The sequence below is a fragment of the Pezoporus occidentalis genome, unplaced genomic scaffold (genome assembly GCF_034315485.1).
Source record: "Pezoporus occidentalis ecotype Australia unplaced genomic scaffold, CSIRO_AGI_Poc_V1 ctg87, whole genome shotgun sequence".
NCBI lineage: Eukaryota > Metazoa > Chordata > Aves > Psittaciformes > Psittacidae > Pezoporus > Pezoporus occidentalis.
Genome location: NW_026916231.1, coordinates 2259538 through 2282597, shown reverse-complemented (window position 1 = coordinate 2282597; position 23060 = coordinate 2259538). Strand labels below are relative to the sequence as shown.

The 23060-nt window shown below is 42.2% G+C and overlaps 1 protein-coding gene across 7 annotated transcripts in view; it reads right to left on the bottom strand.

Moving 5' to 3' along the window:
- RUNX1T1 (RUNX1 partner transcriptional co-repressor 1) overlaps positions 1 to 19502 on the bottom strand; it is a 121212-nt gene extending 101710 nt beyond the window's left edge. The window contains exon 1 of one of the 7 annotated variants that reach the window (XM_062604575.1): positions 18953 to 19502. Coding sequence is in view for 2 of the 7 variants with exons in the window: in XM_062604567.1 (XP_062460551.1) it covers positions 10367 to 10460 (94 nt within the window). In the remaining 5 variants the exon portion in view is untranslated. Of the gene's footprint in view, positions 1 to 10366; positions 11030 to 17290; positions 18864 to 18927 lie in introns of those variants that run through there. The other 6 variants (XM_062604571.1, XM_062604569.1, XM_062604570.1 and 3 more) reach the window with 6 other exon arrangements.
- Positions 19503 to 23060: the final 3558 nt, after the last annotated feature.

Here is a 23060-nt window from a genome sequence, read left to right as displayed (position 1 = left end):
TGTATTACAGCACTGCCAGTTTTTCCAAGACATTAATATGCTTTTCATGGGCTTGTAATTATGTCAAGGCAGAAAGATTTTCAGAGCCAGGCAAACACAGTTATGTACATGCTTCAATCTGCATCCACTGTTCAGGTATTTTGAGACATAAAGTTAAGCATGCAAAAGGATCTGGACACAGCTGCATGCATCTAACCAAGAACCCTGCCCCAACCCTCTCCCGGACTAGATCTTACTGCAAAAAAATGTCTTGCCCAAGGGCATTTGCAACAGCTCACTTCTGTGTTTGTGCTAGAAATTGCTATCTTTTCCAAAACAAGCACCCTCCTCAAATCAAAACAAACCCTCACCAAGTTAAAGTTAAGTTACAGAACAAAGGAGTTCATCACTCAAAATCCTTTCTCTTCCCTGTTTGTGGTAGGACATTTCCACGCAGCCCTGAATCCTATCAATTTCAGTGAAAACAAGAGGCCTGTAAGGACTGCAGGACTCTTATGCAGGATTTGGCAACCGTGAAGCTTTCAATATGAGACAACTGCCTTTGGCATTTGGAAAATAATCTCCAAAATGTGGTCTGGACTCTCAACATGGGTGCAATAACTACTTTTCTAAAATTAGTTTTATTTGAGATTAAATTCTCTAGTTGTAACCATGTTCTTCATAGGCAATAAATTTACTTTTCAATTGTGCCTTATCATTAATTGTGTAGTTTTCAATTGTCCAGGCTTTTGCGTAATACATTTCCATAAATGCATACAATATTCCCTGAATTGTTATTATTGTTTGACCTGATTTTTATGGTCATAAACTTATGTGCCTACCAAAACTCAAAACTCCTTCACTGACCGAGTGGCCCTATTAATTTCACTGAGATCATTGAAACATCAAGTTTTCTACCGAGTGACGATAGCACAATCTGGTTGAAATACGGACTTATAGTGGAACATTAAATTAACATCATATTTTGGATTCAGAATTATACACAGCAACCATCTGTAAAGATGCATTCATGTTTTGCTAACCTTTACTAATTTGGCCACTAGAAATAATTATGATCAAATATGTTAAATTATGTAACATATAGCAATTCAATGTTTGAGTCTGCTGAATAGCATACTCCTTTTTCATGGCTGGGAAAAGATTTTTAAACCTCTTACTGTAAAAAAAAAAAAAAAAAAGAAAATTCTTACACCACCACCAAAAAAATAACACTATCCATCTGTCGTTCACTGTACAATGAAGACATCACTTTAACTTACTACTCTTCTTTGTTTCAGCCCCACATTAATTTTCTCTATATGCCACATTTTCCAAAGTGATGGATGCATTCTGCTATACCCATTCTATACTAACCTCCTTTTTAAAATTTATTGTTGCTTCCTGAATTGTAAACTGCTGCTGTTGTTCGAATGTACATGCAAAACTGTCTAAAGTCTGAACTTCACTGAGAGTAGAATGCCTCAAACAATTTGTCATCTTACAAGAGTGTTATAAAAAAGGGATCAACATGTTGTATTACCATGGAAATTTTGAAAAACATACTTTCCCAAACAAATATTACTTTTTCTCAATGGTATGAAGTAATGAAAACCACATGTGTAAATCTGCGATCCGTGCAGTAGTTCAAGCTGCAGCTAATAGAAAATACAGAGAGTGAACTCTGCCATATAAAGGATTCTTGTTACAGAAATATAATGTGAAAACCAGATGCAGACAGAAAACCTTAATCACAGATGGGAATGTAATCACTGGCATACAGAATACTTTTTTGATCAATCTCAACCATATGAGAAATGTATTTATTTTCTAAGGAATGCAATAACTCGAGAGAGTCTTCTATTTGAATTCAGTTAACCTCATATTCACAGGGCTTTTATCTTGCATGTGGAGAGAAAGGGGATATAACCTGAGCCAAGATTTTTAGAAGAACCATTGGCCCTGGCAAATCATTCTTGTATCAGCTTATCTTTCAAGGAATTAATAGGATGTAAAGACTACAAATATCAGGATCAGCCTTGTATGAAATCAACCATTACTGCACGTCCTAGTTACTGCCAGAAATCCCTTCACCACCTAAGCACTTCTATGGTTAAATTTTTCCTTTACTATGTGGTTCTTCAGAAATACAATGCTACAAGCAGCACACTGTTACACTGAAGTTCTGTAAATTGGAAAATAAAAGCTGAAACCTAAGTTTATTCTGGGCTTCCTTCTAATTGATGGAAGTCCCAATGAATTTCCTGCACCCACTCATCTCCTGGGTGTCAGCGGCAAACAAAGGACTGCAGCCACCCAGTAGTTACACTAAAATGGCTAAGGTGCAGATTGCCTTCCACCAACTACTCAGACCAGGTAGGACCGACGTAATTCTTGCCAGTTTTTATTGCTGCTGACATTTCTGCTCAACTTTTAAAAGAGATGAAATACTACAGTACTAGTAAACTCACATAAAATATGGAAGTTGCCATTAAAATCTGACAAGCAAGTTCAGGATTCAGGTCACTGATATGCTACCAGTAGGACCCACCTACACTGTTACAAAGGTTCAGCATCTCCAAGCAACGACACTCCTACAGTTCATCAGTCAATCCATTTGCCTAGATAAATTTTACACCCGATGATTGAATTGGACTGTTACATTACACTACAATATAAAAACCTGATGCTAGGAAATAAAAATTAAAAATTTAAAGATGACTGACCTCCAGGCTTGTGGGTACCAGCAGTGGTAGTTTACAGTCCCTGATCCCTCCTTCACCCTTCTCCTGAAGGTACCCAGTCTACCTAAGAACACCACGGCAATTTGTATAGCACTGCCTGACTGTCACAGTTCACAACTGAGCTTATTAAGGTAACCCAAAGTTGGTGTTCGTTTATTTTAACAGTACTAAATAACATAAACCACAATGATTCGGTAGCTGTTACTCTAAAGGTGAGAGGGGTTGACAAAATCCTTTGATGGGCACAGGTAGGCAGATTCTCCCTTTCTCTTAGAGCCTTTAGGTCCCATTACCATCATCCCATTGTAGGTGTCTGCATTAAGAAGACAGTGTCTTCAGTACCCTACTGCAGGACTCCCAGCAATGGCTCATCACAGTTAATTCTGCTGAAGTTCCTATAAATGTGGTTCCTTAATTGAATGCCTGTATGCTAGGTGACATTTTAAATTAAGTACTTGCTTCTTCTCTCCTGTGTTAACAACTAGCAAACCATTTAATGAAAATACTTGATTCTATTTTGAAAATATATTTTGAAAATATTTTGATTCTATATTGAAAATATTTGATTCTACCACTGTAACAGTAGTTCTTTAAACCATTTTGTCTCTCCTGCCATTTAAGTTTACATTTCTGAGACTGTGGCATCAAGTGATAGTGCAGAAGTCAACATTTAGCACTAAAGAAATAAGGGCTGGATATGCTTGTCTTACTTCTAAACAAGCATGTCTAGATTAATAATAAACTTTGGCCAGATACATATTTTAATTTCCCTATTTTTCATATAGCATCATCATCATGTGTGTAGAGTGCTAAAAATGGAGTGAAATCTTCCAGCTGTAAAACAGTTCCACGTGACAAAACAGAGAAGGATCCTGAAAACTCCTGCTTCATGTCATGTGTGACCGTGTGTGCCTGTGTCTTTTTTTTTTTCCCTCACATCTAATCTCATCTGCAAGAGACTGTCCCTAGAGGACAAGAGAAGAAAGAACCAATTATATCCAGAGGTTGGTTTCTCCAAAATGAAGGCATCTGTTCCATGCCAACGACTTCAACATGGAAGAAAAACAGAACTTTGAAGGCATCTGCGTCCATGGTTGACAGTTGCAGATCTTAGGGTCTACTGTAATTGCCCAGCTGCAAACATGATTTGGTTGCTGCTGTTGTCAGCTGATCTCCTTACAATGAAAAGAGGGAGCTTAAATAGCTGGATAAAAATCAGATATTCTTCCACAATACTGACACCTCTTCCTTTCTGAAGGAGGCATTTTCCTGGTACAACGGGTTTGATGGAAGTAAATTGCAAAGTGGTTTTTAACCAAACATTTTACAAAATATGCTGCTTTAAAATTCTATTCTTTAAATAACATACAAGTCCATGCACAATGTGCTCATTATTTGTTAGTATTTCAGGCTGATATTTTGTAAGAGTGATTCAGAAGCCAGCATGATTCACCAGCCACATAATCCTGCAGCCTACTTTATTCAGGAAAGTAGTCTCAGTAAAACCAAGAGTACACCTGAGGAGAAGCTCAAGAGTTTTCCCTCAAAACACATAGGGCAGATAAATACCAAGCATGATATTTATCACTTAACTCATGTCACTTCCAGTGTGAGTAGGTACTCACCAAAAGTTTCCAAAAGACACTTAAAAGAAACATTACTGGTAGTTCAAAGCCTGTCTTACAGCATTGGTTGTGATACCTGCAGCAAGATACTCAGCAATGCTGTGCACCTTCACCGCTAAAAACCAAACCATTAACAAGCAGCTCATTCAAAAAAGCAAGACTGTGGCTGATTTTCCAAAGCAGTGGCATTAGGGGTCTGAGGCTACAACTAGAACCCAAGTGGCCTAAACTGAAGATGCATTTGCATTTCCTACCCTGCACTTACCAAATAAAAGTGAATCATAGTTTCCAGAAATATTTCACGCACCTCATGAGTTTCTGTAGTTTTCTTACCTAGGACTTTTATCAATAGCTTGAAAGGAGGAAGACACTTTTTTTATTTGTTTATTTAGTGTAATTCTAGTGTAATTTAGTGTTATTTGTTTATTTAGTGTAATTCTTTGTTATTCTGGTGGATTCCAGCTGCAATCCCAAACACACTCAGCAGCAAAGGCATTCAACCCTTCCACCCAGGTATGGTTAGCAATCACACCACTTAGGAAGGGCAGGATAAATTTCTACACCGTTTCCATCGCCTGGTACATACCTCGAATTATTATGAACGTGGCGGGGGGGGGGGGGCGCATAGTAGACCTGACACTTCCCAACCAGTTCTAAATTGCCTGCAGGAAGGACAAGAGTTGGGAGCAAGGACAATTAACATAGCCACCTGCTTCCTGTGACCTGGGGAGCAGACACACCACTGATCACTTGCTCTGGCAACATAACTGAGGTCCTTCAACTTCCCAGAGAAGCCACAGGATAATAAAAACAATAGTGGCCAATAATAACTCTGTAACACAAGGCAAAATATAGGCCTGGCTTCAAAAAAAAAAAAAAATTAACAGCAAAACCTCCCCATGCAAAGACGATGGGACCAATAAATCTCAGAATGTGGAAAGGAAATTATACACTGATTCACTCCATAGAACTACTGTAGCTGTTATTTACTGTAGCTGTATATTTATATTTCTCTGGAAAAACTGGAGCAGGCAGCTGGCTTAAACATAGCTCTTGGGATACAGAAGCTGAGAATCCTGGCCCCATGGACACAATGGTAACCTCTGAGAGGACTATTACAAAAGGAACAGACTTTTTCTCTCCTATATATGGAAGTCTTGTCAGGTAAGTCTGTCATTTACAATTCAAAGAGAATTACTTACTTTACATTAAGATCACTAGCCCACTTTATTAGGGCCATTTCTTGATTCAAGAGTCAGAATTGTTCCAACAAAATATTGCTAAGATCACAGACATGAAATAGGAGCACAGAAAGCCTTAAGGTCCAGATCCTCAGACTGGTGTTTAGACAGAAGGAACACCATCTTCAATGAGAACGGGGCATGTGAATACCATGGAAGATGAGCTCCAGTGCTTTAATTCGAAGTTTACAAGCTCTGCTGACCCATAGAGTTGCATTAATTTATCACAGCACACATGAAATGTGTGTATCATTCAGGCTATTCAGTTCAGCACGACGGTTTCCTTGCTCATCTGCAGCATGCTTTAATACAGGTTGCAGCACGCTTTTCCAGCATTAAGTGGTTTGACAACAAGCTTTAAAAATAATAAATAGTACACTCATGAAACAGCTTTTGCTTAATGGTTCCTAGAACTCAGTGACTTCACTCACTAAAACCTTTTCTTAACATTACCCTTAAATACTTTCAGCAATGCCACCATTAAAATAAAATAAAAAATCATCCTAGCACTACCATCCATTGATAGCACACCCACAGGTGCCATTATCCCTAAATTTGTTGGCAGCTTCACTTGGCACCACTGTGCTTTAATGGCTCTGGCAACAAACCCCACCTGGATGTCCCTGAAAGCATTCCTTTGGAGCACTCTTCCCAAATATCCTTTGCAGCAGTATCATTCTGTTTCCTCTGCTGCATCCTAATAATCTCTTTATCGGCAGTAGCCTCATCCTCTCTCGCAAAGCCTGAGGCTGGCTGGGGCAGTTCTCTTCTTGAACTCGTCTAACTAATGTGATATTCAATGCTGCAATGAATTTTCCAAGAGGATATCAGGAGAGTATCTTCACTGCTCAGGCTGGGTGTTCACTTGCATCTCAGCTTTAAAATTCATTGTATTACGTCCTTGTAACACAACATGACCAAATCAATGGGAAAGCAAGGCACAGGTGCAGAGCCCAATAGAACCTGATGCTCCATAACAGACCTGGGACAACCAGAAGGCACACACAGATTTACTCAATGCGCCATCCAACCTGTCACGACAGCACTAAGAATCAGCCATTACAGAAGTAAATAAAATGAAAAACTAAAAACGCACCCTGGAAAATAAATAATTGTGGAAAAAAGTGAAGAAGTGTTGGGAGTTGGTTTGGGTTTTCTTGCCCACGCTATTTAAAATGAGACCTGGGGCACAACTGAAAAGGACATCTGTGTGGCCATCATTAGAAATCAAAACATGACAAAAGGTCAAAGACAGTAGGTCTCCAAATAAATGGAACCACAAAAGAAAATGGCAAGTGGTAATGACTACTACTTATGTAAACTGCATATTAACATTCAACATGGCCTCCAAGAGCTACATAAGTAACAACAGTCTTGTACAATTTTTTAATGCTCATGCAACCATCTCCCCAGACGGTCATCAAAATTCCTGGCTTTTACTCACTGCATCAGTCCGGCTTTTCATAAATAGTACCTATTTTATTATATGCCGCTGCCTGCCACGGTGTGCAAATTAATTCCACTCCACTAGGTGGAGTCTTCTGTCTTTCAAGACTGCAACCCAGTTTCCAAAAGAACCTACTATCCTCTGTGAACTCCGGATATTTACTTTATTGCAAGCACAATAGTCTACCTGTCTTGATGGACAGGAAACTGGCCATGAATCAAATGCCTTCTTGAAATGACTGAAGAAACCATATCAGCATGTTGCAATACGGGATCATTCAGGAAAACTGTTGCTATACAGTTCTGTACAACACAACTGTGCTTTTATAATTATTAAATTCAATAAATAATACAGATTAAAAAAAGATATCACTTAAATAAGTCATCATATCACACATGCCCAGAAACTACACATAAACAAAATGAAGCTGCTGAACTTCTAAATTCTTTGTGTGTATTCAGAAACATTTTGAGTATCCAGGATGTCTTTCCTTTCCAGGCATCCCAAATGTCTTAGAGAAATGAGAAGGAGCATGAAAAGATTTCTTTCCATATTCACATTTCCATTCACAACCACTGCAGTTAAATATGTCAACTATTCAACAGGAACAGCACAACTGCATACAGCTTTTTTGGCAAAGAATAAGATAAACAGAGCACTCCCATGAATGTGTTCAGAAAATTCAGATAAGAAAATCTGGATCGCCTACATCCAGATCTAATCTTTCTTTTGTGGTTGGACTCCACCCCAACCCCTGTGAAAAGTACTAAAAAAATCCCATGATCAAAGCAACAAGCCCTTTGGTAGGCAGTATCTCCGCTAACATGCTACAACAGAGCATTTGCTTGGTAGTATCGCAAGCAGAAAGCTCCATGTAGGCGCAGAGCACTAACGCGAGGCTCCTCAAGGCTCTCACATCCTCAGGTCACCCGAGGTAGGGCCTCCTCAGCACGGCTTCTGCTGTTGGCAGATATCACCAGCTATTTAAGGCTACAGACATTTTGCCCCCATCAGCCATGTTTTTTGTAATATTTACTTCTCATACATATGTCTATAACTATGTATACGTCCCACAGAAGGTGAGGTTTAACAGGGTTAGCTTTGTTGGGGAAAAGAAGGTTTGGAGGAAAGGAAACAACTTTCATGTTGAGAAGATTTGAATCTAGTGAGTGTCACGGGATGTAAACACTCTTCTGGGGAGGGAGCCTTTTTGTTATGTTTCAGGAGTGCACAGAGTTTTGGATAAAATCTGTATAAATAATCATCCCTCTGTCATTCAACATAAATTTATGCACATGTGTGCACTCAGTTATGTTTGGGAATACAAACTATAGACATGCCACAGACTTCTAGACAACCTACCACAACCACAGATCTCACACAAAATCAATTCTATATTTAAAATTTAAGTTTATTGAATTTTAATTATTTCTGATCTGTAGATCGCTTTGTGGAAAATCCCCCCAGAGTCAAATGCTTACAAATCCAACTGCAAAACCAAACAGAAGCATCAACAAGGCCCCTTCCCATGCAGACACCTGCTAAAAAAACTGAGTTCCTGACTACTAGACCAGAATCCAACAGCCAAAACCCATTCTAATATTAAAAACAGGTAATTCTGTGTTGAAATAAAGCAGTAAAAGCTCTCATTTTATTCTGCACGTTTACCTATGTTGTATACACAGGTCCCTATAGACTTAACAGTGAAATAACACTTCTTCATTTAGATCTATAAAATTAACAAACACATACCCTTCTCTTTTTTTTTTTCATTAAAAAGCAATAAAATAAAAAAAAATCTGGAGATGCCTCTAATAGAAAATTTATGATCTACCAATGCTGTGCTTTCCAGGTTCATAAAACTCAGTTAGATTAGCAGCTCCACAGCAGAGACTATTTTTATATATATACATTCAAGCCTGATTTAATCATTCTATTTACCATGGAAGAAGTTTCTGCAAAAGCCACATTAACTAAAATATCCTTGATGAGCCTAAACTTGAGATCTGAAGGTACAGCAGGAACGAAACAAGCCGAAGAATGTTTTGTCTTACCCTGAACATCCTTTACTTTGCACAGGGTCCTCAGAACTAAGTAAAGCTATATTGTTGCAATGGGGAAGCAGTCAGTCATCACTTTGAGATACAATCATCATTTATTAATAAAATTATTTTAAATATACAAGTTAAATCCTTTTACCAATAAGACAGTGACATTCAGTTATCCAGTGCCATTTTTACAGTCCAAACAGATATGGTCCTAATTGCTTAATGCCATTTTATCTGCTGAAGATAAAAGTGACAATAAACAAAAAATGCACATTAGGCAGGAGATTTTTCAGAATAGATTTTTTTTTAAATAATCCACTTGCATTAACAAAAGACTGCAATGGCTTCCAAATTATAGGGTGTTATTTTTAGTGGAAGTAGTTCAATATTCATATTGGAGCAGATGTAGCCGTTTAACAAAACAGCTCTTCAAATCCTGCACAAATTGAAAACAGGAAAACTGATTGCATTTTCTCTTATCACTTTCCTTTTCTGAATTGACACTTTTGGCCTTCTGAAAATTTACACATGGCTTTCATCTCAACAGCACCTGCTGATCAAACAGAAACCTAACATTTTCATGAAAATGGTATAAAGGACTAGTTTTCTTTTTACCATCTTAAAGGGCATCAGCAGTCCACTTGATGGCAACAATTGCTGAGTAGATGGCACACTCAGAATACATTTTATATTTTCATTATGCTTACTTTTTAAAATGAGTTAAATCACTAGTGGCTCTTTCATATTAGCTCTTTGTCTGCTTTAAATTAATTTCAATCTCCATCTCTGCCTAGCCCTGATGGGTTTCATTCTAGTCAGATTTTAAAGAAGATCTGAGAGCCTCTGAAATAGTAAGATATGTTGTATGCTCTGCAGCTAATGGGTCTTCTTTATATACGCATTTATATGCAATCACAGAAAACTGATACATACAATTATGCACACAGATTCACATACTGCACAGACATTTCTTTTTACAATGCTTCATACGTATAATTCTGCTACAGTCTCACTGCACTGAATTCGCTGAGTATTGTCAATAGAGCATGTTGAGCAGGGAGAAACTCAAAGTGTATTTATTTATTTTGAAGCTGTTCTTTATTTCCTTTGCAATCTTCAGAATGGGAGACCTGCTAGACCTGGTCTAACAGGTGCTCTGGAGCTTAAGCATCAAGCTGCCACTGGTGAACATGGCAAGCATGTAAACAGAACAACCCCAAGTCCCTGGGCTCCTACAAAAGTTTAAGGTATCAAGTCATGCATAGAAAATATGAAACATAAATACCTGGTTGCCCTGGTTGCTTCTGAGCCTGAAACTCTGAAGCACAGCAGCAGGTAACAAGGACCATCTTCTTTCTCCTGTACATAATTCTAGGCATAATTAAAGATACTACTGAAACCTGCTATGTGTCAGCTTCTTAACTGATAGAGCCCTAACCCCTCTCAAGTACTCTGCTGCCATCCATTACCATTCTGCTTCAGTGATAAGGTAACCTGAAGGCAGAGATGACATACAGTAATATATGTGCCACTCCAGACAGTTGGTTCGTGAATTTCGGTGTTTCATCATGTTCACTGAGGCAATCGCAAACCTGAAATGTCAATATGCTCAGTCAATGGAAGTAAAATAATGGGGCTCTATTGTCTTACCCTATCGATCCGCTGCTGTCAACAAGAATACATACCCCCCTGGCTTTAAACAAGTTTTAATTAGGCTTTTAGTTACCGGATCATAATACCTATCTGTGCAAACACTTCACCAAGTGAAATGGCAATATAAATATTTCAAACTTTTAAATATATTTTAAACGTAATTGCTTAATGTTCCTTTAAGATACGATCGCTGATAAAGCCGTTTGCTAAAGCAGCACGCGTGCACGCACTCAGCGTGCAAATCATCTTGATGTGGCAAGACCTGAACAATCACCATCGAAAGTCCACAACAACCACCAAAAAACAATATATATATATATATATATATATATATATATATATATATAAAAGACAAGAGACCACTTTCCCTAACACCGGCTGTCACCCTCCCCGGGGTGCCTGGAAGGCAGGTGCCTCCACGGAACCCACCCGGACGAGTGACACTGCCCGGCGGGTGCCCGCTGCTGCCAGCACCTCCCGAGACAGGCTGGCTGCAGGGATGTTGTGCTCGGCCACAACAGCGCCGCGCCGCTCTTCAGCTTGGACCCCGCCAGCGCCGGGCGGGGGGCTCTGCATCCGCGCCGGTCCCTTCCTCCCCGCCCGTGTCCCGTGGGACACCCAGGCAAGCCGCCTTCCTCCTCCTCCAGCTGTGCTTAAAGTGGGGTCCCTCCGTAACCTATTGTTCTCCGGCCACCTCCTCTTCCCACCCCGGCGGGCGACCCTCGCCGCTCCCCTCAGGGCGGCCCGGGGCGGGGGGGGGAGGGCAGCGCGCAGGCCGCGGCTGCCCCACGCACAACAAAAGGCAGATCTTTTCTCCCCGCCAGCTAATCTCTGCCTGTAAATCCCCCGCCCGCTCGGGGAGGGGGGCGGGGGGTAGATAAAAGGTTACATCTTCACTTCTCCCTACACATATCGACTTCTGCAGCGCCGAAGGAGGCAGGCGGAGGGCCAGGGGGCGGCGAGGGGTGTCCCCGCTCCCGCCCGCCTCTCACCGAACCGCGGGTGGAGATTACCTTCCGGCGGAGGGAGGGAGGGAGGCGCCGGCGCGGCCCGGGCTTTGTGCGCCTTAGACGCCTCGCAGCTTATCTGAGGCGCAAAGACGGCACATCGCGCATCCGTGGCCCTGTTGGCCGCGGGGGGAGCGGGACGGCGGCGTGCATCGGGGCGATTACGGTATCAGCGCGGCCCAGACGGAGGCCGGAGAATGTACAGTGGGTGCGAGGGAGCGGAGCCGGCATGGCACGGCGAGCGCGGGGTCCCCGGGGAGGCCGCGCCCGGCCCGCCGAGAGGCACCACCTCCGCGCCGCCCACCGGGTGAGAAGGCGTTGGCTCCCCGGGTGCCCACGTACGTGCTTGTGCCCAAGCCCAGGCAGCAGCTCGACCCGGCGCTGCCATTGGAAGTTGCCCTGGAATCTGTCCGATAAAGGACCCTGCCAGAGACCCAGGGGAGGACAGTGCTGGATCCTCGGGGCTCCCTCACCTGAGGTCGCTTCCATTTCCACCAAGTCATCGTCCCCATGACCGCCTCCAGCCGGCTCCTGCTTCACTCACCTACAGCCTGCACGGAGCAGGACAGCTCCAGAAGTTTCCCGGCCCAGGATGGTAGCGGGATATACCCGCCCCTGATTTGGCCAAGTCCCGACCTAACACAACCCGCTTAACCTTGGTAGTGGCCGGAGGGCCTAAACACTACACTGCCGCCACAAGTGGTGGCATCATTCGCCACAGCCAGAGTCGTTCCCTATGCTTAACAACTCAGGTTGTGAGAAAACAGAGGGTTTATTTTGACGGGATTCATCAAGGAGGACTGGGTTATGAGGTATGGGGAGAGAGGCAGCAAAGCAGCCCAGACTGCCTACCCCAAGCACAAACAGCCAGCAGAATGGCTGCTCCAGCACCAGGTTGCCAAGCGAACTCTGTGCGCTCAGGTTTTCAAGTTTTAAGTAAGTTTCTCCCTTGGAATCAACACTTACTTGTTAAGGAAACACATTTCCACTGCACATCTGCAAAGAAGCACCGTGAAGGCTGGGGTGAAGACAATGACACACTAGAGTGAGACAGGCATTGTTCAGTGCAGAACTCCTTCCCAAATCACTCGTCCAAGATAGCAGTTTTTTTCCACAAGAAAATAAAAGGAATTTAACACATAATAGAGTGAAAACCAGAACCTGATGGGGGAGGGGTACATGTGTGAAAATCGTGTCACCGCAATGAATGTCAGATAAAAAGGGGTCTGTCACAAATCCTCCACTAATCCAATAATGCAAAAACCTCTTGGTATCACTGAGACATAGCACAAGGTATTTTTTGTTATTATTTTTCATAAACCACTCTATTTGTTTAACCTTAGAAAGACAGGAGTTTGGCTAATTTTCCCATCACAAAAACAGGACTTTGATTTTTGTCATTAAAGACAAACTCATTTTCACATGGCAAATTTACTATGCATTCCTCAGCCAGTATTTTTACCCTGAAGAAGGAACTCTTCTACCTCAATTTCCTCCAGTTGTCAGTTGTGTGACAACCATATTTAGAGGTAATCACAGGTCAGATTACAAAAATTAGTCAACTGGTTTGAAACCTTAGCCCTAAACTTAATGGTATGTTCTATGCATTTCTACAGAAAAGTGACTTTAATCCAACCTGCAAGGCACCTCAGAGCTTTTTCTCTGCATATGCTCTTTCAAAATATGATGTACAAATGAGAGATTGCTCTTTTTAAGGACTATTTGTTATGGCTTATCTGCTTGAAATACGTATGCATCATGCCACGAACTAATTTAGGATCAACAAGATTCTCATCTGGCAGGGCCACCATGTGTGTCGTATCTATGTTGGCCAGTCTGACAGGCAGTTTTACTACTCAAATCTCAATTCTCTAAAGCAAAACTAATCCAGGATCCTTCCTAATGTAAACAGTTTGCTGTGAAAACACTCACATTTAAAAACAAAGCAATGTGTGTTAATAAAATAAATACAATCAGAGTACAAATGTGTAACAGAAGTGGCGTTCCATAAGCACAGCTGTCTCCAAGTCCAAGCTGCAGGCTAGAAATCTTAATTTCAACTGACTCTCTCTTAATAATGGGTTACCTTCCTATAAAGCGTAAAGTCCATCTGCCCCAGGCAGATAAGTTTTGAAGCATTAAAATAGATAAAAATCTAGTATTTTCTTTCTTGCATTGAATATGTGAATTCTAGTGTGCTATAATGCGAGAATTCCAACATATGACCATCATGGCATAATATCTCATAGCTCATCTTGTCATTACTTCACTTGTAATTCTTATGTTAATTATGTTCATAATTACTATAAACAGATGTGGTAGAAATTCATGTGACCTTTTACTGCAGAATGCATTTCTCTTTCCACTTTATTTTAGTAGTATAGTGTTAAACCAGAGGAGAGCATTCCTGACACGCTCTCCATGTGTGTGTATGTATTTAACATGAAACCATTTCTACCTCGTATTTTAGCCCAAGGACCATCTGTATGTCAGTACATTGACACAAAAGCGATGGGAACCAAGAATCCTTTGCTGAAATATACTCCTAAAAGACAGTGCTTACAGTGAACCTTTCTGACTAAGCCTAGCTAACTGACTAAACCACCACTGAAGCCTAGGACTTAAATGGAGTGCCACATTTTTATTCAGCACCTTTGTTAATGCAGCAGTATCTTGGTTTACAACTACAAGTACATGACAGCCATACAGCAATTTATTTTACTCACAGCCCAACTATCACCCTCTGTACACAAAACACATTTACAATAAAATCACTATGGATTTCATTAAGAGAAAGCCTACTCAAATTTCATTTCTTTGGACCTAATCTATAATTAGTGTGGACAGACAGGTGCAAACCCTTCTCCTCTACAGATGGCTACTGGAAATGGTGCAAAATAGCTCCTTCTGTTTAAACAACACAGAGATAACCTGCTCTGCTCTTATCACTTACAATTACCTCCATTATACTGAACTAATGTTTACTTTTATAAAATGTCCACTGTTCTCTAAACATTATTTGGTAACTTTCATATTGATGGCAGGAAAAAGAAAAGATGGAAGTCAAATGTCTTTCAGATGAAAATACTTTGGGAGGGGAAAAAAAAAAAAAAGCCTTTTAAAGGGCAGGATATTTTGACTTTGATTTTACATCTGCTGATGATTTTTCTTTATCCACAAAACCACACAGTATACTACTTCCTGATGTATTTATGCTACCATGTATCAAACTAATCAAGTTTATAGTAAGTAAGAACAGAACAACTGCGATTTTAAAGCAATTCTGTAAAAAGGAACTTCCATGTGGAAAACCAAGACCCTTTACATGAAAAGTTCAGGTTTTAAACTAACTTTTAGCTCTTCCATGTGAAAGAAGGTGAAAATGTAATCTGGATGCCAGTGTTTTAAGAATTTATGCTCGCTACTTACACTAGATTCAATATCAGTTCAAACTCTTATAAATGTTATAGGCTCCTAGTAAAGGCTGTATGAAAAAGAGAGGCTTCTACTAACTACATGAATCAAAAGTTTTTTTAATGTATTCCAAATAAAAAATAATTTCTTTTTTAAGTTTCTTTAGCCAAGCCATGAGGAATAACCCCTTCACAGCACCACATTCATGTTTTATTTCAGCTGATAAGGCTTCTTGATCTCTGCGTGACAAGTTGAAGTTTCTACAGAACAAAGAACAAGATCTCCCTCCCCATCTAAAAAAATCTCAAGCGCCTGCAATAGCAACATACAAGTATCTTTATTCAACTAGCTAAAGATTTAACAGTAATGGAGTGTAGCAAGTGGATTTTAAAGATGAAAATGACAATCGCAAGCCCTTTCTCCCATCACCCCCAATGCAAATACTGCAGATGCCTACTTCACCCCAAGTGTCTGGCAAGGAGGAGTCTGCAGTCTGCGCAGTACCCCAGTTAAGTGAGCTCCACATTCAACGCCTGTCATCTGAAGTTCATTTCTGAGAAGTGAGAAACAGGATTTGACGGGGAAGAATGTTCCAAACTGACTAGCCACTGACCAGCACTCCAGGTGGAGCTATTTTTCACCCCTTTATTCTATAAACAATACTTCCAGTACAAAACTCCATGTGCACGCAGGCATACATAGTGTTAAGCGCATACAGATGAGAGACGCCGTGTGATGTTTTACTGATCCATTATTTAGACACGAAATGAGTGGTGGTCAAAACTGGTAGAAGGCAATGTTTTACTTAAAAAGATTTTGGAAACTATTTAAAAGCTCAAAGCCTTTGAAGAAAAATAACTTGTGCAGCAGTTGCCAGGAAGCAGTGACCTAACACTGCTGTCTGCATTCCATTACAAACAGAATGGTTCTTGTCTCCTACAGCCATTCACCCTCCTGCAAACACAGGGCCAAGGGAAGAAGCCATGCCATCACCTCCCGTACCCCTTGCCTGGCTTCAGCTTTATAGAGACATAAATGGATTTAAGGGTGGGTTGGGTTTTGGGTGGGATTTGGGGTTTCTTGCCCTGATGTGTGGTTGAGCTTCCCATGACAGTGAAGAAAAATGACTCATGAAGTGAAAGGTTCACATCCGATAAAACTGACCTTAGAAAAGTTATCATCAAATTAAGTATAACTTGTAATTAAAAACCTTCACAGTGTGCTTGCAGTGCATCTCACACCTAACGAAGCCTTTGCCAACTTTGTCTTTTCAAAGACTACACAGTAATGAATAAGCCATACTCAGATCTTTCCCTAGTATTTTTTCTGTCGATAGGGAGCCACCAAAACACCTAGTGCTAAACCCAGAAGGTATAAACAAGATAGACTAACTTTTTAGCATTCAGCCAAACTGAAGGAAATTCCCTGATCGTATTGGATTTCCTAAGGAAATCAGCCCAGAATAAACTGAATGAGGTTTTCAGACTTCCCATGGAAAGGAAAGGTCAAGCATTAGCTTTGACAACCATTAGGAACCAGTTTCAGTTCTCTCATCGTGCCAGATTCACTAAACCGTTAACAGAAAAGCAGAACAAAAAACCTGGACAATAGAATTCAAATCTAAAAATATCTTTCATGTCTTGCTTCAAACTACAGTTAACAAAGTTGCTTATTTAAACTTTCCATTGCATCTGTCAAGATTCAGAAATGAAGACGGAAGTGTAAGGCTACAAGGGTATAATTAAATAAATTATATTCACCCTTAGCCTTAACATACTGTGTTTACAAATACAATAATTATGTTTCTAGCTACACGTCAAAAGAAAATATTTTCTAAGTCCCTCAAAAAGCATGCAAGCATTACAGTAAGAAATAAGTCAAAACAGATTAGTAGACCAAAACTGGGGAGGGGAAGGAAAGGAAAAAAAAAAAATTAAAAAAAAGGAAAAGATTCTGCTTTGGTCAGCAAGCCAGACCACCATCAGGGGATAAATCAATTTGCAGCAGCTGTGGACAGCCATTTAAGTCTGGGGCCTGAACAGATTAATTAGAGGAAGCGATGTTAAAAGTTAAAGGGGTCAGCGTTACATTAAGCACACGAATATTTGCTGGAGCGAGCTCTTGGCTGTACATACCAGGACTCAGAAGGCATCCTTTTAGTTAGTCAGGGCTGTGCCTATGGCCAAACGTTTGGCACTTGCTATGTTTCCAGGCACAGCACGGCAGCTCCCGCAGGCTGCTTTTGGGAGGTCTGTACCTATCCTTGGCCAGCCCCTGCTATGCCTTGCCGTGCCATGCCTGCTGCACTGCGTGCGTCCTGTCCCGCCGGCCAAGGCAGGAGTGCGGCGGCAGTGTACCCGGGGCAAGCGCTTCGGGCACGGGCGGGCAGGAGCTCCAGCCCCGCCGCCGCTGCCACTGACCGCTCCAGCCTCTCAGGAAGCATTTGTCTCCGCGGGTTTAGCGATCGCAGCCCGCATCCGAGCAACCGGCAGGCAGGAGCTGCCGGCTCCAAGGCGGCACGACCAAGAGGCGGCTGTGGGAGGCACCAGATCTTTTCCCAGCCGTGATCTGGGGCAAGGCAGAGGTAGCAGGGAGTAACTGGCAGAGCCTGCTGAGGTTCTGAACATCGAAGGCTGCTCCACCGCAGAAACCCGAGCGGCTTCGAGGCTGCCGTTTCCCCCAGCAGCGCCTGGGCAAGGCGGTCCCACCGCGCCAGGCTCGGGGCTCCAGGGTGCAGCCAAGGACCAGCGGGTCGGCGCCTCTTACCTTCGCCCGCCCTCCCTCCCGCATTTGAACAACTCACTGCACTGAGGGAAGAAACATTTTAGTTCTTGCTTGAAGCAAGAGCGATCCAAGACCCGAGTCCGATTACTTTCAGTTTCTCTCTAACGTTTAGGAGAACAGAGCACTGTAACAACACAGACATTTCCCTATAAATTAACGTGGAATGGAGTCGCGGGTGCTCCTGCCAGGGTGGCAGGACCTTCCCTACTCTAAACCCAGCTGTAGCCCAGTCTCGCAACTTTGGTACTAACAAAAGGATTCGAGCTAGCCAAAAGTCAAAGGCTTGTCTACATGGCCGGGAGTATGGTTTTCATCCCTCCTGTCTCCCTTACCGATGGTCTGTTAGAAATTTATGGAAACAAACCATTCAGGTCCGCTAGACGAGATGGCACAATTAAGCTGTATTGCAGTTTGGGAAATGCAGTCCCTAAAGCTGCCCTGTCTCTTCAGGATAGGACATACTTGCGAGATCGCGGAGCAGCCAAAGACGGTGTGCACCGCCAGAAATATTTCTTGCGAAATAGCCTGGAGTGATGTTGCCAGTGCTACATAAACCGATGATTGTAATGTAACAAACAAAACAAACTAAAAAAATCCCACCAGAAATATTTCAGGCACTCTGGCTCACATTGCCCAGCGCTGCTATCTGGAGAGAGGGTAAGCAGGGATTAAAAAAAAAAATAAGGGCAAGTCCTAAATCGAGACAGAACCCCAGCGCCATGAAAGAATACTTGGAGGGCTGGGACGGTTATTTTTTGCAAAGCTTGCTTGGTTTCTGGGCTCCTGGGAAATATTCGGAATTCGCGAGACGGGGACATCGGGTGCAAGAGCTACAAGCAGAGCTAACCTCTCCCGGGTACAGCGGCAGCCCCGGCCCTCCGAGGTTAGTGACAGCCACAGAAGCCCCCTGGAGCCAGGGGAGCCTGGGGGAGAAGGGGGAGAAGAGAAGGGCCCGGTACCCCCCGCCCGGCCCGCGCCCCGTACTCACACTGCAAGGGACCAGAGATGCCCACCATTCGCCACGGGCTGCGAGCTGCAAATAAAAGTTCCCGTCCTGCTCGGGGGAAAGCCGGCAGCCCAGGCTGCTGGAGGGGCGAAGGGGTGGGAGAGGGGAGAGCAGCGCGGCGCGGCTTCCCTTCCCAGTCCAGATGATCCACGTCCACAAAAGTCAAAACGAGCTGAGGAGAAACTCCAGCTGCTCTTCCCCCCCTCCCCTCTCTCTCTCGCCTTCTTTTTTTTCTCTTAAAGGAAGATCAGCTAGAGAGAGATTGCTGGTTCCGCGGGAAAGGACAAGAACCAAAAATAAAACAAAGTCTCCAAGTCGAGATAGTTAATGCCCAGGTCCTTCTCCTTGCTGCTGCTGCTGCCACCGCAGACAAACGTGATGTGGAGCGCAGGGAGCGGCCGCTGTCAGTGGCGGGGTCTCTGCGTGTCCCCGGGCAGCCGACGCATCGCTCTGCCCCCAGCGGAGCCGATCCGTGCAGTGCCGAGCCGCCCGCCCAAGGCTGCGCTGCTCCGCGCTCCAGTCCGCGCCGCGCCGCTCCGCCCGGCTCCCCGCTAGCAGGCACCTCGAGAGGCAGGCAACATACTGCCGGCAGCCAGCCCAGCCCCGCTACCCAGGTGCAGGGGGGGAGGGCTTAAAGCAGTGGGAGGTGATAGAGGTAGGAGACATCTGTGTCGTGAGGAGGTTAGTGGGGGTCAAGTATATGTTAACAATAGGCGAGCGCAGTCCCTCTCGGGCAGCCTGCCTACTCTTTCTTTCTTTCTTTCGTTTGCTTTTACTGGGTGGACATCTAACTTGCTCCCTAATGATGCCTCCCCTGCTTTAAGAGTCCAGACTGCCCTGCAGTAACCCAAGACAAACACTTTCTCTAGCCATCTGGAGAGCTCCTGGCTGCTCTGCCTGTGTCTCATCACTGTGTGAAGAGACAGCAGTGCTAGAAATCAAGCCACTCTCAGATCTACTCTCTAATCCCCTTCTGTTAGCTGATTTCCAGTCAGACTGTTTGCTTTTGCATTAGATAATAGCCTTAGAGAAAACAATTATCATTTTCTTTTTCCCCTTTGTTTTTCCCTTTTTCCAAAGTACAGTATCGAGGAAGGCCTCCCTCTCTCATTTTTAAAAAGAAATTTATAGTCATTCATGGCTTGCAGAACCCAGATGCAATTTCACACTTTCCTGGAAAGGGGATTCTGGATTCTTCTGAAAGCAGAGACATGATTGCAACTGCAGTGAAAATTAATTACTATCATCTACAATTAATAGAAGCATGCCAGTGTTTGACTTTGTGTTTCGTTACATAATCATTTCGGTAGGCATCCATATATTTTCCGATTCATCAGTCATTCCCTTCTGCATTTTGCAGAGAACATTGTTGTCAGTCACACAACCTACAGCAACCCGGTACTTCTGCGATCACATTGATGCTGTATAAAGAAGGCGTCTCCATACACACACACAAAAAAAAACCCTCCAAACCACATCAACTTCATATATTGAGTAAAAAAAAAAGAAAGAAATGTGGGGTATTTTTTTCAGGTTGCAGATAATGGTTTGGATATGTCAGAACTGCCTGGACATTTAGCTTCATTTGTTTCAAATGTCAGGTGTTAAGTAAAAGAGTGAGCATGGAGCAGAACTTCTAATCAAGCTGCATTCTTTATTCCTGTAGGTACACGTGCACACGCGCGCGCACACACACACACATACACTATAGGCCTGATCTTGCAAATTTACAAATGCCTAATCTAAAGCAGAAATAGACCTATTGAATTCAAAGTAGCTTTCCCTGTGTTTATCATAAGCACATACACATTCCCAGAATAGGGGAGAAGCATTTATGTATATATTTATATGCATATTTATAGCAATATTTATCTGCCACTATGGCTGGCTTTGAAGAGTTGGTTGATTTTGGAAATATGTTTAAAATGTGTTTTACAAGCTGGGTAAAATCTACATTTTTTGCAGATATTTAAGTACACGGGGCTTTAATGAACTGATTGGCATATAGTAATACAGGGTCAAATTCGCCTTGAAGTGAATTCAGCTCAGCAGAGCATACATCAGGACATGTTTTGGTCTACTGTGACTTCAGTTTGCAAAAAATGGTGAGAAGCCACAAGTCTGGCATCAATTTCTAATTTAAAAACTATCTTATCTGCTTTGAGAGGTCTATTTCAAGGCCAGAAATTTTGGGAGAACCTTTAAAAAAGTATTTTCAAATATTTTAAAATCATGTAAAAATAGCAAAAAGTTTAAGGCTTCCTTTGTGTATGGCAGATCTAGAAACTTAGTTGAGCCTGAAAATCTTTGTGGCGTGATACTTTTATCCCAATTGTTGTATATGTAAGCTGTAAAAATAAATGAGAGATTTGCCAGTGGTCCTGGAGCAAGTTTTGCTGAAGTGTCAGTGAGCACCAAGTCTTAATTCTCAATTTACAACTTTAAAAAAACCCCGTAGTGCTTCCTCTTCGGCATGTAGCTTCACTCTAAAAGATCAATCGACTTTCTAAGTATTATCTGCCAAAATAGCGAAGTAATATCAGCCTGCATTTAGAAACTCTAGTCTGAGCTATTAGCAATTTAATATCCACCTACAAATTGATTAAAGTTTGCAGACTATTGTCTTCTCTTTCCATAATGAGAAAAACACAGAAATCCTCTATTAACCCCCCAGACCTAGCTCATATTGCACAGTATTTCCCACTGCTCCCAGTATGGACAAAGCCTACCTAGAAAACAAAGTGTAGTAGAGAGCAGTAAATACTGACTACTTCATGGCAGCTATACTCTTCTCAGACATGCTGGGAGAATAAATTGACACATTCCTAAATAATAAAAGATTGTAACCATCAAGTATTATCATTATATTGCAAAGCTGATGATTGACGCCTGGCTTCTTGCAAACTTCCCTTATCCATACATTTTTCTTTTCTCTATTTACTTCCTGGAGAAAGCAGATATGTTTTAGTGAGAAAGGAAAAATAAACATGTTCTTTGAAAGATGAATTCATGTTGAAGGAAGGAAAAAAATGCAGCCTCACAGTAGACCTCACAAATACTTGGTAACTTTACACCCTACAGATTTTTTCTGCAGACTTGTAGATGCCATGTCTGATTTGACATATGAAGGATTTACACTGTGTATCACTGTGTGACATTGTGTGAGAGAAAGGCTGGTAGAAGCATAGTTGCACATGGAAGTTAGAAATATCCTGCTAGGCTGTCCAAATCTGACTATATTTTGACTGTACAGAGACCGATCAAATGTTCAGAGCTGAAACATGGCTTACTTTTTACTGTGAATAATTATATTATGGGCAGTCATCTGCACTGAAATTCTTGGAAGAGAACTTACATATCAACTCACCTCACTGCTGTTTAAAAATAGAGACAAGTATGTCCCTCCTAATTGCCACTGCCTTGCAGCTCGGAGTGTTATACATTGTCACATGTTCCTATCCAGAGCTCAATCTCCTCAAACACTTTTCCACTCACTCTTTTTTTTTCAGCAATGTTTCTTGATTAAAGCCAAAAGGCTTGGTTTCACCTTCCGTGAAGCATACAAGAACCTCACTATTCGCTTCTGTGAGAGCTGGACTGGGCCTTGGCAGTTGGACCAGGGCTGTGTGTAGTTGCTAGAGTACTCATTTGACAAGTGCTCATTTGGATGGAAAGCACCCTAGATGTTCATATAAACCAAAAACAGTCAGATAGAATGCTAAGCTGGATCCTGGATAGTTTTAACTTAACCTAAACCTTTCACCTAACCATGTTTTTCCAATTTTCCCCCTAATTTACAAGTATGTTTTACATTTTAGTAATGTTCATTGTCATTTCAGTCTGTTGGTGCACCTTTTATAGGTTGTACAGTCCAGGGGACAGCAGTAGGATGGAGGCTGCTGGGGCATTCACACTGATGTTGCATATGCTTTCTTCAGAAAATCGTGCCCAGTTTAGCTGGAGTACATCCTGCCTTGAGCCCTGAACAGAAAAGCAGCAAAGACATTACAATTCCTGTGTTGCAGAACTGCTATCCCCCGCCTGGGGACTTGGTGAGAGGGCTGGGGAGGTGACCAGTGGTTTTGTTGCTGGCTGCCGTTTGCAGCTTCACGTAA